At 45.7% G+C, this 15,449-nt stretch overlaps 2 protein-coding genes across 6 annotated transcripts in view; one reads left to right on the top strand and one right to left on the bottom strand.

Annotated features, from left to right (window-relative positions):
* Positions 1-429: 429 nt before the first annotated feature.
* On the bottom strand, positions 430-11,977 carry AHSA1 (activator of HSP90 ATPase activity 1). Of its 3 annotated transcripts, none has more exons than XM_033187288.1 (9): positions 11,953-11,977; positions 10,137-10,327; positions 7,686-7,768; positions 7,170-7,287; positions 4,975-5,063; positions 3,993-4,121; positions 1,753-1,854; positions 1,423-1,474; positions 430-825 (listed from the first exon to the last, which is right to left on the bottom strand). In XM_033187288.1, the coding sequence occupies exons 4-9, from the start codon at positions 7,234-7,236 to the stop codon at positions 653-655; spliced, it is 612 nt and encodes a 203-aa protein (XP_033043179.1). In that variant the 5' UTR covers positions 7,237-7,287; positions 7,686-7,768; positions 10,137-10,327; positions 11,953-11,977; the 3' UTR covers positions 430-652. The 3 variants fall into 3 exon arrangements, with proteins under 3 accessions (XP_033043179.1, XP_033043178.1, XP_033043180.1); XM_033187287.1 differs by lacking the exon at positions 11,953-11,977 and adding an exon at positions 11,666-11,906; XM_033187289.1 differs by lacking the exon at positions 11,953-11,977 and adding an exon at positions 11,569-11,586.
* A 194-nt stretch (positions 11,978-12,171) lies between these two features.
* Positions 12,172-15,449, top strand: part of VIPAS39 (VPS33B interacting protein, apical-basolateral polarity regulator, spe-39 homolog) — a 34,270-nt gene continuing 30,992 nt past the window's right edge. For 2 of the 3 annotated variants that reach the window (XM_033187283.1, XM_033187281.1), the window contains exon 1: positions 12,172-12,439. Coding sequence is in view for 1 of the 3 variants with exons in the window: in XM_033187284.1 (XP_033043175.1) it covers positions 12,604-12,615 (12 nt within the window). In the remaining 2 variants the exon portion in view is untranslated. Of the gene's footprint in view, positions 12,440-12,520; positions 12,616-15,449 lie in introns of all 3 variants that reach the window. The other variant, XM_033187284.1, reaches the window with a different exon arrangement.

Here is a 15,449-nt window from a genome sequence, read left to right on the forward strand (position 1 = left end):
TAAACAGTGTAGTGTCTGGTACTCAGTAACCATGCAACATAACAGAAGCTGCCACAAGTTAGGAATCTCCCACCTTTCCATATCCCAAAGTAGCATCTGGTGATCACTTATCCTTGCAAGAGGGTAAGAGGCTATGGGCAGTGCAAAGTGAGAAGTCAGCTGCACTGGCAGTAGAGGTATAGTGTTTGTTAGCACTCTCTACCCAAGTACCAACCCTCCCCTACTTTTATGGATAAAAAGGCAGGAACTATTTATCAGGAAGAAAGACTAGCTCAGGAATGCCTGGTAGTGAGAAGCAGGCGCTGTGCCTCTTAATTACCCACACTTATCCAGAATAGAGACAAGCCTATCCACCCCATCCTTTTTTGAATTCAGAACCTTTGAGGGAGTTCTCAATACCAGCCAATCAACACAGGTTCCAGACACGCATGTTTTTTAAATTATGTTTATTTAGCATATGTACACATAAAAGAGAAATTGCCCTCTGAACCCACCCAGAAGAAAACATGCACAAACCCAAGGTATATGTGGAGGGGAGGGGCCCTGGCCCCAAGTTAGCGGCTGGGACGATGCAATCCTGTGAGTCGCAAGTCCCAGTCAGGAGAGGGCTGGACTGAAGTGTCCAGGAGGCTGAAGTCCCCTGCCGCTGGCCCTAAAATAAGCGTGCGCCATAGCCAAAGGTCTGTTTAATGCCCTCAAAGTAGTACCGCTGCCAACCCTGCCGCGTCCGCTCTTCCTCAGGAGCAGGGATGCCTCGACCTTCCATGCACAGCTCAGTCTCTCCATTCTTGTCGATGAAGGTCAAGGTGATGGTGGCAAAGTGCCCTGGGAAAGGCAGAGGGGATGGAGGTTTCATATCTAGGGTTTCCATCTGAGTTTAAGACTGAGGCAACCTGGCTGGGTGTGGTGGTTCATACTTGTCATCTCAGCACTTTGGGAGGCTGAGATGGGCGGATCACCAGAGGCCAGGAGTTCCAGACCAGCCTGGCTAACATGGTGAAACCCCGTTTCTACTAAAATTACAAAACTTAGGTGAGTGTAGTGGCACGCGCCTGTAATCCCAGCTACTTGGGCAACCTGTAATCCCAGTACTTTGGGAGGCTGAGGCAGGAGGATCACTTGAGCCCAGGAGTTCAAGACTAGCCTGGGCAATGTAGTGGGACCCCATCTCTACAAAAAAAGTAATTAAAAAAAAAAAAAAGCTGGCGTGGTGGTACACGTAGTCTCAGCTACTTGGGAAGCTGAAGCAGGAGGATCATTTGGGTCTGGGAGGTTAAGGCTGCAGTTAGCTGTGATTATGCCACTGCACTCTAGCCTGGGTGACAGTGAGACCCTGTTTCCAAAAAACAAACCAAAAAAAAAAAAAAACTACAGCAAAGAGAGAAAGTTCTGGGGGTAATGGCAATATATATGTTTACTTACCCTCTGGCCAAGATTTAAACCTCCACTTCATCACAATATGTTTCTCAGGGACCTAAAATAATCAAACAGCTCAGTCTACATTATATACTACAACGCACCCAGTCTTAGCTAGGATCAGTCATCTGCCCTTCATACGGAGTCCACCGTCTGTGCAACTGTACTACTTGCAAGAGAGTTCAAATCACGGCCTTTTTTTGAAGAACAAAATGTTTTATTAACCAAAGAGATTAAAGCCTTAAACTTTACCTATAGAGTTGAGAAACAAGAGAAATGTCACTCGGCTGACCAGACAGACGCAACAACCCAAGTCTAGGGCCGGCAGGTACTCACCAGATCAGTAAATTCCCCAGAAACGTTGCCATCTACCATGTGGAACTTTCCACCTCTGTCTGCTTCTAATGTTGCGGGAGCATGGGTAAAGGCCTGCACCAGCTGCAGGAAAAAAAAAAAAAAGAGGCAGAAGATACATGGCTCTCAGTGGGACCCGGGGACAAATGCCAGCTGAAGGCTGCATGTCTCAACTCTCATTTCCGCCAGTCTGCCCCACAGGCGGGTCCAAGGTGTCCCTCTATTCTGTTCTACTACCAGCCAGGACTTGACTTCGGGAATTCTTTCTGATCCGATGATGCCATTACTTTGGACCCATTTACTTTTATTTATTTAAAATAGTATATGGTTCAGAAAGATATGAGAATGAGCTTATGAAAGAAAATTCTCAAGTAAATGTTTGACACTTCTATTTTCATTTCTGAGAACGTGTCCCAAAGAAGATCTATGCCATACATCTTTTTTTTTTTTTTTTTGAGACGGAGTCTCACTCTGTCACCCAGGCTGGAGTGCAGTGGCATGATCTCAGCTCACTGCAACCTCCGCCTGTCCAGGTTTTAAGCAATTCTCTGCCTCAGCCTCCGGAGTAGCTGGGATTACAGGCATGTGCCACCACGCTGGCTAATTTTTTGTATTTTCAGTAGAGATGGGGTTTCACTATCTTGGCCAGATTGGTCTTGAACTCCTGACCTCCAGATCCACCGGTCTCGACCTCCCAAAGTGCTGGGATTACAGGCGTGAGCCACCGCGCCCAGCCCTTTTATTTTTATTTTTTGAGATGGGTCTCGCTCTGTTGCCCAGGCCAAAGTGCAGTGGCATGATCATGGCTCACTGCAGCCCCAACCTCCTAAGCTTAGGTGATCCTTCTACCTCAGCCTCCTGAGGAGCTGGGACTACAGGTGTGTACCACCACACTGGCTAATTTCTGTATTTTTTGTATAGATGGCTTCACCATGTTGGCCAGGCTGGTCTCAAACTCCTGGGCTCAAGCAATTCACCCACCTCAGCCTCCCAAAGTGCTGGGATTAGAGGTGTGAGCCACTGTCCCTGGCCTACTCCATATATATCAAATCAGTACCATTTTGCTGTGTTCGATTACTCAACAGTGCCACTTTTACTTTTAAAAAGACTTTACCATTTTTTAAGTAGGTAATACAAATACATGGTAAAAAAATTAAAAAGGAACAGAAGGTTAAAAATGTCAGGAATCCTCCCATACAAAAGTATTTTAAAACTCTGAAAACTTTAGCTAGTTTGGAAGAAGAAATTCAACTGAAGTCTGTGTCCATTTAACCGCTTCTCCAGTTCTTGGTTTTCTAAGGGGGACAGAACTATCATGAGAGTATTTTGAGTGCAGGCACACAGACATACTAACACCCATATACTACATGGTACCTCTTAATTTATGGCTGTATTTGCATTTTTGTTTAAAAAATAAGATCTTGGAATTTTGTCCTAGAGTATGTGGGCACTTCCACGTGTCCTAACCACCTTTACTATCAGATAATAAAGCTGAATACAATCATGTTTCTCACCTCCACACTATAGCAGCAGAATGGTACAAGTCAGCTGTGCAACAGAAAGAAGCCAGGAATTCTTCTGTGCTACAGAGTAACCAAGAATGGCCATTCACTTTTCTGGTAAGATTCACTCAGTGGTTTCTACTTATATGACCCAAAACTAGAACAGGCATGGTAGTGTGCACCTGTAGTCCCAGTTACTCAGGAGGCTGAGGAAGGAGGATTGCTTGAGCCCAGGAGTTCAAGGCTAGTCTGGGCAACATAGCAAGACCAGGTCTTTTGTTTTTAAAATAAATAAATATGGCTGGGCACAGTGGTTTGCGCCTGTAATCCCAACACTTTGGGAGGCTGAGGTGGGCAGATCACTTGAGGTCAGGAGTTTGAGATCAGCCCATCTCTACTAAAAAATATGGTGAAACCCCATCTCTACTAAAAAATATAAAAATTAGCTGGGCATGATGGCGCGTGCCTATAGTACCAGCTGTTTGGGATGCTGAGGCAGGAGAATCGCTTGAACCCGGCAGGCAGAGGTTGCAGTGAGCCGAGATCGCGCCACTGCACTCCAGCTTGGGCAGGTAACAGCGAGACTCCGTCTCAAAAAAAAAAAAAAGAATAGAGGGAGGGAAAGTTGACTTTGATGAAGGCCTCATGGCTCCAGCTGTGAGCACCTCTTCTGCACACTAAGGGCAGACGGCATGAGGCCTGAAGGACAAGACTGATTACCTCTTGGGTGGTCAACACTCTGTAGAGCTCCTCTGGTGACGTCAGGAAGGTTTCCTTAAGAGTGATCTTACAAGTGGGGATTTTGACTCCAACAGGTCTGGCCTGGGTTTTTGAAGGAGCAGGCTTAGCCTGTGAAAGCGGCAGTGAAAACGGTCAGTACAGAGTAATGATACAACCTCAGTCAACGTGGCTTCAGAGACAGTTGTACCATTCATTCTCATAAAAATTTTCACCTCCAAGGCTAATTATTCCAAGGGGTTTGAAGGGAATTTGAGTGTGCAGGTGTTTTAGTCATGAGGGTAATGTTTCTGGAAACATCCTCAATTCCCAGTAAAAATAACCACTCTACAAGGAAGACCCTGATAGTCAACTAACAAATCAAATCATTGAGATATTTTTTAAGAGCTCAGTGTAATTCTCAAACAATTTCTATGCTTAAATAGCTGGAAGCAGTTTTCTCCCCACTTCCAGAGTATCCACTTTGCTATGCTGACAAAAGAGCAACAGGGCTCTAAACCAAGTGCTGAGCTTGAACCACAAACTTCCATCTCCAGATAAAGTACTTGCTTGCCCTGTAAATTGGAGAGACTGGGTGAAGACAAGGATGTAACTCCATTTCCTGATGGGACCTCTAATATCGAAGTCTGAGATATCAACACACCAATTAGGCTGAAGACTTATATAGATGAAGACCATCCTTTGTTCATAACCTCCTAATTGGTGCTAAATGCAATCAAGAGTCAGACTTTTAGCTGTCTGATAGCTTCTACTTGCTCTAGGGGTCTGCGATAAACAAATTAAAACCAGGTTAAAATGGGTGAACGAATGCATATTGCAGGGACTCTAAAAAAGCACCATGAGCAGATCACAAGCTGCTCTGGCTTAGAGGTTAGGGACACAAAGAGCTGACATGTGGAATTAAGAAGGTGGTCTCTCAAGTTCCTTTGCAGACAGCCTCCCACCCCGGGAGAAAACCATTTACCTTGCGCTCCTCAGTTTTCAGTGCTGGCTGTCCCACTGGGTCTACTGACTCTCCATTCACTGTAGGTAAGATCATGCCCTGGGTGAACTCTGAAAAGATAAAATTCCAGCTCATGGAAGTTATTTCTTAGTAGCTGAGATCTGGAGTTTCATTACAGCTTGACAAACATAGCCATCCTACTACAGAATGAGGTTATGACCAGAAAAGGAAGAGGCTATTTTTACATCTTTACTTTTGGTCTATGCCAGACTGGTATCGGGGTATATGCTATAGAATATAGTATGTTCACTGGGATTATCTTTTTTTTTTTTTAGATGGAGTCTTGCTCTGTCGCCAGGCTGGAGTGCAGTGGCGCAATCTCAGATCACTGCGATCTCCTCCAACTCCCTGGTTCAAGCTATTCTCCTGCCTCAGCCTCCAGAGTAGCTGGGATTACAGGCAAGTGCCACCATGCCCGGCTAATTTTTGTATTTTTAGTAGAGATAGGGTTTCACCATGTTGGCGAGGATGGTCTCGATCTCCTGACCTCGTGATCCACTGGCCTTAGCCTCCCAAAGTGCTGGGATTACAGGCATGAACCACCGCGCCCAGCCACTGGGATTATTTTTAAAAGCTTATCCTCCTGACTCAACTGGAAACATTATAACATATTAAGTGCATGTGAGGTCTGCTATGGAAGGATGGCATGAACGCTGTGGCACTTTGATGACTTCAAGAGTGGGTAATCTACCCAGCACCCATGGATGCATGGTTAGTGTCTTTCCTCCACAACTAGTTATGGCACTGGAGTACTGGTCCTCCCCCAAAAGGTGTCTATCACCTTCTATCATCTTCTTTGATGGTTATTACACATATTCCAACACCAAGATCACAACACACTGGCAGAAATGGAATCCCAGGGGAAAGCTGAGCTGACTTCTATTCTAACCATCTAAATATCCCTGGAGAATGCATACCAAAGATAGTCCAGACTGTATTTAAGTAATGAGTCCAGCGATGCCAAGTCTTTAGATTAGCGCTGTCCATTAGAAATATAATGTGAGCCTCGCCAGGCGCGGTGGCTCAAGCCTGTAATCCCAGCACTTTGGGAGGCCGAGACAGGCAGATCACGAGGTCAGGAGATCGAGACCATCCTGGCTAACATGGTGAAACCTGGTCTCTACTAAAAAAGACAAAAAACTAGCCGGGCGAGGTGGCGGGTGCCTGTAGTCCCAGCTACTCGGGAGGCAGAGGCAGGAGAATGGCGTAAACCCGGGAGGCGGAGCTTGCAGTGAGCTGAGATCCGGCCACTGCACTCCAGCCTGGGTGACAGAGCGAGACTCCATCTCAAAAAAAAAAAGAAATATAATGTGAGCCTCAAATATAATTTGTTTTTTGAGAGGGAGTCTCACTCTGTCGCCCAGGCTGGAGTGCAATGGCATGTTCTCGGCTCACCGCAACCTCCACCTCCCAGGTTCAAGTGATTCTCCTGCCTCAGCCTCTTGAGTAGCTGGGATTATAGGCATGCGCCACCATGCCCGGCTAATTTTGTATTTTTAGTAGAGATGGGGTTTCTCCACATTGGTCAGGCTGGTCTTGAACTCCCGACCTCAGGTGATCTGCCCGCCTTGGCCTCCCAAAGTGCTGGGATTACAGGTGTGAGCCACCGCACCCGGCCCATAGTGTAATTTATACTCACAGCACATCTCTTGTGTTTTTTGGTCATCCAGGCTGGAGTGCAGAGGCATGATCTCAGCTCGTTGCAACCTCCCTGCCTCCTGGGCTCAAGCCATTCTCCCACCTCAGCCTCCCCAGTAGCTGGGACTACAGGTGCTTACCACCGTATCCAGCTAATTTTTGTATTTTTGTAGGACGGCATGTTGCCCAGGCTGGTATCGAATTCCTGAGCTCAGGCAATCAGCCCACCTCAGCCTCCAACAGTGCTGGGATTACAAGTGTGAGCTACTGTGCCTGGCCCTCACAGCACATCTCGGTTTGGTCTAATCACATCTCAAATGCTCAACCAACAGTATTAAGACAACACAGCTCCAGATCCTTCCCTTACTCCGAGCTTATGGACTGACTTTAAGATGAAATAAGCCCCCTCCCCACAAATCTTTACCCATTTGCCAAAGAAAGGACTGTCCAGGCCCTTAACCACAGTCTAACAGGTGGAAACTACCTCCTTAAGGCATATAGAACTACTCAAGGGATACCTGTTTTGAGGGTGCTGATGTAAATTCCCATTGCTTCTCTGAGAAGTTTCACCCCTTCTTCCTTCATTAAGGCCACGAGATTTGTGTCAGGCTCATCTTTGGCAAGGCTCACACTAATCTGAGTGAAAGATGAGAAGTAGGTGGTAAATAACTTGAGGGGCACCCTCATTATGGAATGTGGGGCTGAGCAATCACGTAACTGCTGACACTTCCAAAGGAAATGCATGAGTACTGCGATATTCGTACAATCCCCATTAGTGTTCCTTCTTGAGTCCTCTCTGTCAAATGGCTAATGTTAGTTAGAACCCATGTCACTAGCTAAAGTGAAGAAATTAAAGAAGTGCAAATTGCTCTGGAAGTTTTCAGTGGCACCACACGCCTAACAAAGTATCTGCAGACTCGGGTTCTGAATGCTTGGACCAAGCCTGCACTATGAATCCTCAATGACAGGTCACTTTTCTCATCTGAGAATAAGAGGATATAGAGGACTCGGATTAGGAGTTAGGAAGCACGAACCTCCACTTCATCCACGCTGTTTTCATCAGACAAATTGGGGATCTCCACATGTCCTTTGTACTGTACTCCTGACTTAGAAGTACCTGTCAAAACCAATGCAATGTCATTAGTCCACTCCTAGGCAGGAAAGGTCTCTGCTCCAGGCTCCTAACTGCGACCTCACTTCTGCTGCTTTTGGATGGCTGAACTGATCCTCTTTATTCTCCTCTTTATTCTGAGAATGCCACATGCCAGATGCAGTCAACACCTGCACCCCCAAAAGAAATGTCTTTTCCTCACCAGGTTACTGGAAACCAGCTATGTTATTACAATGTGGGACAAAGAGCTACAGATTTGGTACTAGCATGCGTTATACCATAAGAACTTGGGTCAAAAGCCAGTAGTTCTGCTAGAAACTTCTTTTGAAAATATCAATTTATTTCAGTGCAACTGAGATATTAGGGAACAATTTGATTATAACGAGAAGTTCACAATTTGCTTATATGTGACTCCATCCACGAGAAACACTAGGTGAATACGGAAAGCCTCACCCAACTACATAGGATACATAAAACACACATATCTCAAACACCTATCTGCCAATGACCTCGGTTTACAGCGTGTATTGTGAGCCATACCCATCCTCATCTAGTGTAATGTTCCTTCTGATTGTAGATGATTCCCCTTCTACCATTCCAAAGTAGTCCTCAAGCTGCAACCCTTCCCACTTTTTCCCCCCGAAGACAGTCTTGCTCTGTCACTCAGGCTGGAGTGCAGTGGCACGATCTTGGCTCACTGCAACCTCCACCTCCCAGGTTCAAGCAATTCTTCTGCCTCAGCCTCCCAAGTAGCTGGGACTACAGGTGCGTGCCACCATGCCCAGCTAATTCTTGTATTTTTTAGTAGAGATGGGCTTTCACCATGTTGGCCAGGTGTGTCCAATTCCTGACCTTGATCCACTTGCCTCGGTCTCCCAAAGTGCTGAGATTACAGGCGTGAGCCACCGTGCCTGGCTCTGATGCCCACTTTCACAAGTAATCTTCAGGTCTTTTTAATGGTAAAGCACCATATTTACTGTAGTATGTATGTATTTATTTATTTATTTATTTATTTTCTTTTGAGATGGAGTCTCAGTCTGTTGCCCAGGCTGGAGTGCAATGGTGCGATCTCAGATCACTGCAACCTCCACCTCCTGGGTTCAAGCGGCTCTCCTGCCTCCGCCTCCCGGGTAACTGGGACTATAGGTACGCGCCACCACGCCCGGCTAATTTTTTGTATTTTTAGTAGAGACGGGGTTTCACTGTGTCAGCCAGGATGGTCTCAATCTCCTGACCTCATGATCTGCCCGCCCTGGACTCCCAAAGTGCTGGGATTACACGTGTGAACCACCGTGCCTGGCCTATATTTATCTATTTCTTGCCATTTAATGTGCACAAAACTATGCTACCAATTTTTAGTCCCTATATTTAAAAAAAAAGTGTCAGCCAGACACAGTTCAAGACCAGCCTGACTAACATGGTGAAACCTGTCTCTAATAAAAATACAAAATTAGCCGGGCATGGTGGCAGGCACCTGTAATCCTACCTGGGAGGCTGAGGCAGGAGAATTGGTTGAACCCAGGAAGTGGAGGTTGCAGTGAGCCGAGATCGCGCCACTGCACTCCCACCTGGGCTCAAAAAAAAAAAAAAAAAAAAAGGAGGTCTGAGCAAGATGACACCAAAGATTCCTTCCATACTACTATGCTTCAAGTGTACTTTAAAAACAAATTAACAAAAATCAAGGACAGATAAATCTACTTTCACTCTTCTTTATGATATGACTATTCACTTCAGAAATGTTTATCAAAGCACAAATTTCATGCTTTGCCTCATACACAGACAGTAGCTATCTCATACTCCTTTAACTTTATTGCCTTTTTACATTCAGGCTCTCAACAGTCAGGACTGTCCAAAACGGGCATATGCATGACCTCAATTTTTTCCTAATGTCATACAGAAGGGACACAAAACTAGAAGAGAGATAAAACAGCCCCAAATTAGTGTCACACATAAGCTTCATTTTAATTTGTTAGATTCACACTGAGGAGTGTAAAAAAAAAAAAAAAGATCAAGACCAAACAAAACAAAACAAAACAAAACACCTCTTTCCTCCGTTTAAATCACTCACAAGATACATGTAGCTAATCTGAAGAAATATCACCTTAGGTGTTCCAACAAAGACCAAGGCCCAAAGATGCAGTGGCCCAGCCACTTCATGGGTGGGACTGATGAGATCCAGAGAGAGGAAATCCATATAGCATCCCACAATGGCAAAGAAATTTCAGTACCCAATACTGCTTTACATTGGACTCCAAAGCAGCAACATCTGCCTTCTCCCTTCAACGTTTGTAACTCCTCAAAACTGTTCTCTCCAGCTACTTAACAGGTTAAACAAAACACAGTTAATCTCTCTAACAGCCCAGCTTAGACTTACCTGTCCAGTTTAGTTTGACGCTCCATTCATAAAAGAAGATAAGTTTCCCTTTGCGATTGTTAATGGATGCCTCTCCATCAAGCTTACTCACTTCCGTCACCTCACATTTGCCTTCTTCATTTTGAACCTGCACTGCCAAGAACAGTGTTTTCAGCTTATCCGTGGACCAATTTGAAGCATCTCTCTCTGTCCTGCAAAGCAGAAACAAAGCTATGAACTAGCAGTCAAATGGAGGATATACTGCCCTATGCAAGAGAATACGAGGTTAAAGGAGGCCTGACAAATAGTTTGAAAGGAACACAATAACTCCCAGTCCCACTCCAGTATGTCCACAAACATGTCACCCTTTTTTAGGAAGACAAGGGGTTGCACACTGTCAACAAAGACAGCTGCTGTAGAGAATGGTATAAACTCAATGGAAAATTATGCTCTCCTTTCTCGGCATGATGGTGCTGGAGAATACTTGATACTTTAACATGGCGCCCCCATTTGACCAAGTGGAAAACTGCACATATTGCTCTGATCAGGAACACAGATTGGACCATGGAAGAACACAGTACTTAGCTAAAAGGCCCAGAAAGGATTAAACCAATAACCCTGACCTCACTGGCACAGTGTTCTGACCTATCAGATTCGCACTTGTATTATAAACTTCCTACACATTCACTGCCCCCTAGATGGCCACAAAAACGTTAAGTCCAGGGCTTCAAAACAACAAAAATTAGGTCAAGTACTCTGCATGTTAGAAGAGAGAACACAAAGTAAGATATGGAAAAGAAACATCACTATCTGCCTTCCTACTTATCAACTATTAGAGAAAACAACAGCAAAAAAAGCTGCAACAAAGTAACGGTACAATACAAACATTATGAACAAAATTCAGTGGAATTCAAAAGTAAGGAAACATTACTTTGGGAAGATTTCATGAAGCAGGGCAGTATTTTAAGAACGTACAGGTTATAAAACCACGGCTGCTCGGCAACCTGGAGTTTCAACACACCTGACCTGACAGTTCCGGGTGAGAGGCCGCAGCTATCTGAGCTCTGAGCACCTGCACAATACGTTCTCAATCTCCCGCAGGACTGCTGCAGCGGTCCCCTATGAATGACTTTTAATTTTACTGCAAGTCGCAAAATAGGAATTACAGACCCCTGGCCTTAGGCCTTTCACAGCTGTCTCCCAACACAATCAAAAGAGGTTCCAGTCTCAGTGATTCCTCTGGCCACGTGTAGTAAGCACCTCCCTGCTTGGGCTGGATGCAGCAGCCAGGGCGTTATCTCCCAGTCTCTCTGACAACCCTCCTGTGGGGCGCTGCCCTCCACGTCCATCTCCCTCCCCTCAAGCACTGAGAAGGTGGCCGGGGAGTGGAGAGGCCTGGGGCTACGGACCCCTGCCACAGGAAGGACCCGCCCCCATCTCCGGACAGGGCTACCTCAGCCCCAGCTCTGTCCGGTCCGAGGTTCCAGGAACCCTGAAACCCTGGCCCGGCCGCAGGTCTCCCAAGGCCAGCCTGCTTTGCTGGCCCTCACCAGTGCCAGTTGTTGACGTTGGTGGCGTCCGCCCGCTCCTCCACGATCCAGCGTGGGTCTCCCTCACCCCACTTGGCCATCGGCTATCCTATCGCGGCGCCACCACCTCCGGAGCTGCCGCAGCCACAGCCTCAGGACCGCTTAGTGCCAGCCGCCCGGCAGCGCCTGGAAACTACTAGAAGCGGCCGCAAGCACCTCCTGGCTTGCTTTTCCCTCCACCCCCTCCCCTTTTTAACTTCCGGCTCCTCCCCATTTCCACCGGCTACTTCCGTCCCAACTCGCCGCACCGTGGGTTCCATCTGATTTAGTGTTCCTTCAGACTCCCTCACGTTCTCCCCAAAAACGGTCCCGAAACCCAACTGCTCATACAACCATTCTTCACCCATAGGAAAACAAAGAACACGTCTCATTGTTTCCCTGGACCCTAAATCGGCCTTGCTGAGCCTCATGGGAATTGTAGTCTTCTTACGTGACCCGCTGGGTAACCGCGGAGGTCGCCCTGAAGGGAGAGGAAATGACCTAGCACAGTGCATGGGGTTTCTGGGGGCTGTAGTCAAGAAGCCTTGTGGTTCATCGGGACAGCGCCTGACAGCAGAGGCAGAAGAAACTATAACTTCCAGCATGCCCTGCGGCCTCTTTATTCGCGTTTTCTCCCCGCCCCGCGATTATTCCTTTCTGCCCCCTTCTCTAAGCTGCACAGCCTGAAAAGAGAGGCTGGTCCAGCGGCGGCGGAGGCTGACGCTGTCCTGAGAGGGAGGGCTCTGTGCGTAAGAGGTGAGGGTGTCCCAAGCCCCTTGGGTCGCTTATCAGGCTGAGTCCAGCCTCTCCGCATCTTGATCTTTTCCCCTCTTCTAGGAGGCATCCTACACCCTACGACCACAGGCCTGATTCTCTTCTTTCAGTCAGGGCGACCCTTGGGCGCTGGAGTACGCTTGGGAATGGGGCTGCGAGTAAGCACCAACGATTGGTTCGGAAGTGGACATTTGGTTCAGAAAGAGCATTTAACTCTGCCAGGGATCCGCTGGGCTCTGACGACTGCGGTAGATCCATGGCTTCCTGGACGTTCACCCGTAGAGTCATCCTAGCTTAACTCGTGTTCCCTGGTCTCAGTTCACAAGCCTCACCTGTATCTTCCTGGCTCGGAAGATAATTGAAACCACGTCTGACTTTCTCAGTAGCTGGTTTTTGGAGTTTTCTGAGGCAGGGAGGATGTTGTGGTTTTCTTGCTGATCCTTCTGTTTTCCTTTGTAAAGTTCCTGTTCTCCCCTGAGATCTCTCACCCTGCCTTGTGGCCTGTCAGTAAACAGGAGACGACAAAGTTAAACCTCTGAAGTGTTTTAAATCATGTTGAAGCACCTGTCACTCTTAAGATTGTACCTGATTACTTTATAACTCTAGAGCTATTAGATCGTTATCTATACTTGTCAAGTAAACCTAGCTTCTCATTTGGCGTTATAAATACAAATTGATGGCAGGTGTCTACTGCCATTGCAAGGTTTAAAATATTTCCAGAAATCCACTGGCAGGTTATTGTGTTTGTTAGACATATTCTATGTCTATTTGTAGATAACTACTATAGTAAAGGAATGATCTCTAGTTTTCCGGAGAGTGAAAAATAGGTAGAAGGACCATGCAAGACACTAGAAATGGTCTAGAAGCCAGAAAGCCTGGATTGTAATTTGAAATAGCACGTAACAAGGTGGCTTTGATACTGAACTCTTTTGTGCCTCACTTTCCCCGTGAGTAACATGGAAATGGAATCTCCCAGGCCTACTTTACAAGATTGTTCTGAGGATCAAATGAATGACAGATTTATGAACTGACATGTGTGCCAGAGACATTTATATGTTCTGTGTACATCTTCAGCATTTGTGCCCACTCAGAGTTTTTTTTTTTAATTTTTAGGATTGCTAAAAAATATTTTCTTTTTTAGCTTTTCCCAAGGTACTATGATGATGTATTAATAATAAAAGTTACTACTGAGTGTTAATTTGGGGTCGGGCACTAGGCACTTTATATGTATTAACTGGTTTACTCCTCATAACCATTTCTAAGATAGGTCATCTGTTATGCCCATTTTACAGATGGAGAAACCAAGACAGAAAAATGTCAGTATGATATTCCATATTAAAAGGAATTAACATTTAGTATTTACTTTCTGCTAGACACTTTTATAGATGTTCCCTGCAACCCTGTCAGATAGGATATAATTTTCTCCAAAGCTTAAAAGTAAAGTCATTTACATTTATCCAGTTTGCTCAGAATTAAGAGAAACCAGGATTTGAACTCAAGGTTGCCTGACTACAATGTCTGTGTGGGATGATTTCATGGTGTCTGCCAGCATTTTTGGTTTATCTCCCTAAAATTAAATACAGAAAAGGATTTTTAAGCAACACTGTTCCAGTAGAAATCAATTAGTGATGTCTGCTGTGGGAAGGAACCAGATAGTAGAAAATTCCCACAATACCCTTGCTATCCTTATATCTCCTGAGTTGAAAACAGAGTCAGGAAGTAACAGTAGAATATCTTTAAGGGCCATCAAAAGCCTCAACAGGTCTACCATGATGAGGCTTTTCTCAAGCTTTTATTGATGAAGGTGCTATTAAAAGGAAAAGCAAATGGTTCTTTTAGAACTTGATGCTGTTTAGCCGTTACGATTATTTTTGGTGCTGTGGGAGTTTTAGTACCTAATCCTTGGCTTAAATCATAGTTTTCATTCTAATCCAGTTGGCATTGATAGTTTAGTTTGTAATTCTTTTTCCTTATTTGGAGACAGGGAGGGTCTCACTCTGTCACCCAGGCTGGAGTGCAGTTGTGTAACCTCAACTCATGGCAGCCTCAACCTCCTGAGCTCAGGTGATCCTCCACCTCAGCCTCCCAAGTAGTTGGGACTACGTCACCATGTCCAGCTAGTTTTTTGTTTTGTTTTTACATTTTTTTTGTAGAGACAGTTTTACTGTGTTGCCCAGGCTAGTCTTGAACTTGGACCCAGGCAATCCTCCCACCTCACTCTCCCAAAGTGCTGGGATTACAGATGTGAGCCACTGTGCCCTGCCTAGTTTGTAATTCTAGGGCAAAACTTGTTTTTGCAGGGCAAAATTGAATTTTATAGTAGTTATATCAGGTACTTGTGGTCTTTTGACTACTTCTTTATATACTTGCTTTTCTTGGCCATGCCCTCATTTCCCAAATTTTGGCCAAGAGTTGTTAATCAAATAGTCATAATTTGAAGATTTGGGTGAGATAGTTCTGCTTCTTTTAATTGCTTTGCTTTCCATCCTTTCAGGCATTTATGAGAGTGGAATATTTGTCAGTTTTATTCACTGTAGTATTCCCAGAACCTAGAACAGTGCCTCAGAGATGGTGCTCAATAAATATTTGTTGAAAATGCGAATGCGGCCGGGCGCGGTGGCTCAAGCCTGTAATCCCAGCACTTTGGGAGGCCGAGACGGGCGGATCACGAGGTCAGGAGATCGAGACCATCCTGGCTAACACGGTGAAACCCCGTCTCTACTAAAATATACAAAAAACTAGCCGGGCGAGATGGCGGGCGCCTGTAGTCCCAGCTACTCGGGAGGCTGAGGCGAGAGAATGGCGTAAACCCGGGAGGCGGAGCTTGCAGTGAGCTGAGATCTGGCCACTGCACTCCAGCCTGGGCGACAGAGCGAGACTCCGTCTCAAAAAAAAAAAAAAAAAGAAAATGCGAATGCAATTTTTGTCTATTTTGTGCATGTTTTGATTGCTCTTCCTTGTGTATTCAGCAAAGTTTTGTGATGGATTCTTA

Source organism: Trachypithecus francoisi, unplaced genomic scaffold, assembly GCF_009764315.1.
Source record: "Trachypithecus francoisi isolate TF-2019V2 unplaced genomic scaffold, Tfra_2.0 Lachesis_group3, whole genome shotgun sequence".
In the NCBI taxonomy this organism is placed as follows: Eukaryota; Metazoa; Chordata; class Mammalia; order Primates; family Cercopithecidae; genus Trachypithecus; species Trachypithecus francoisi.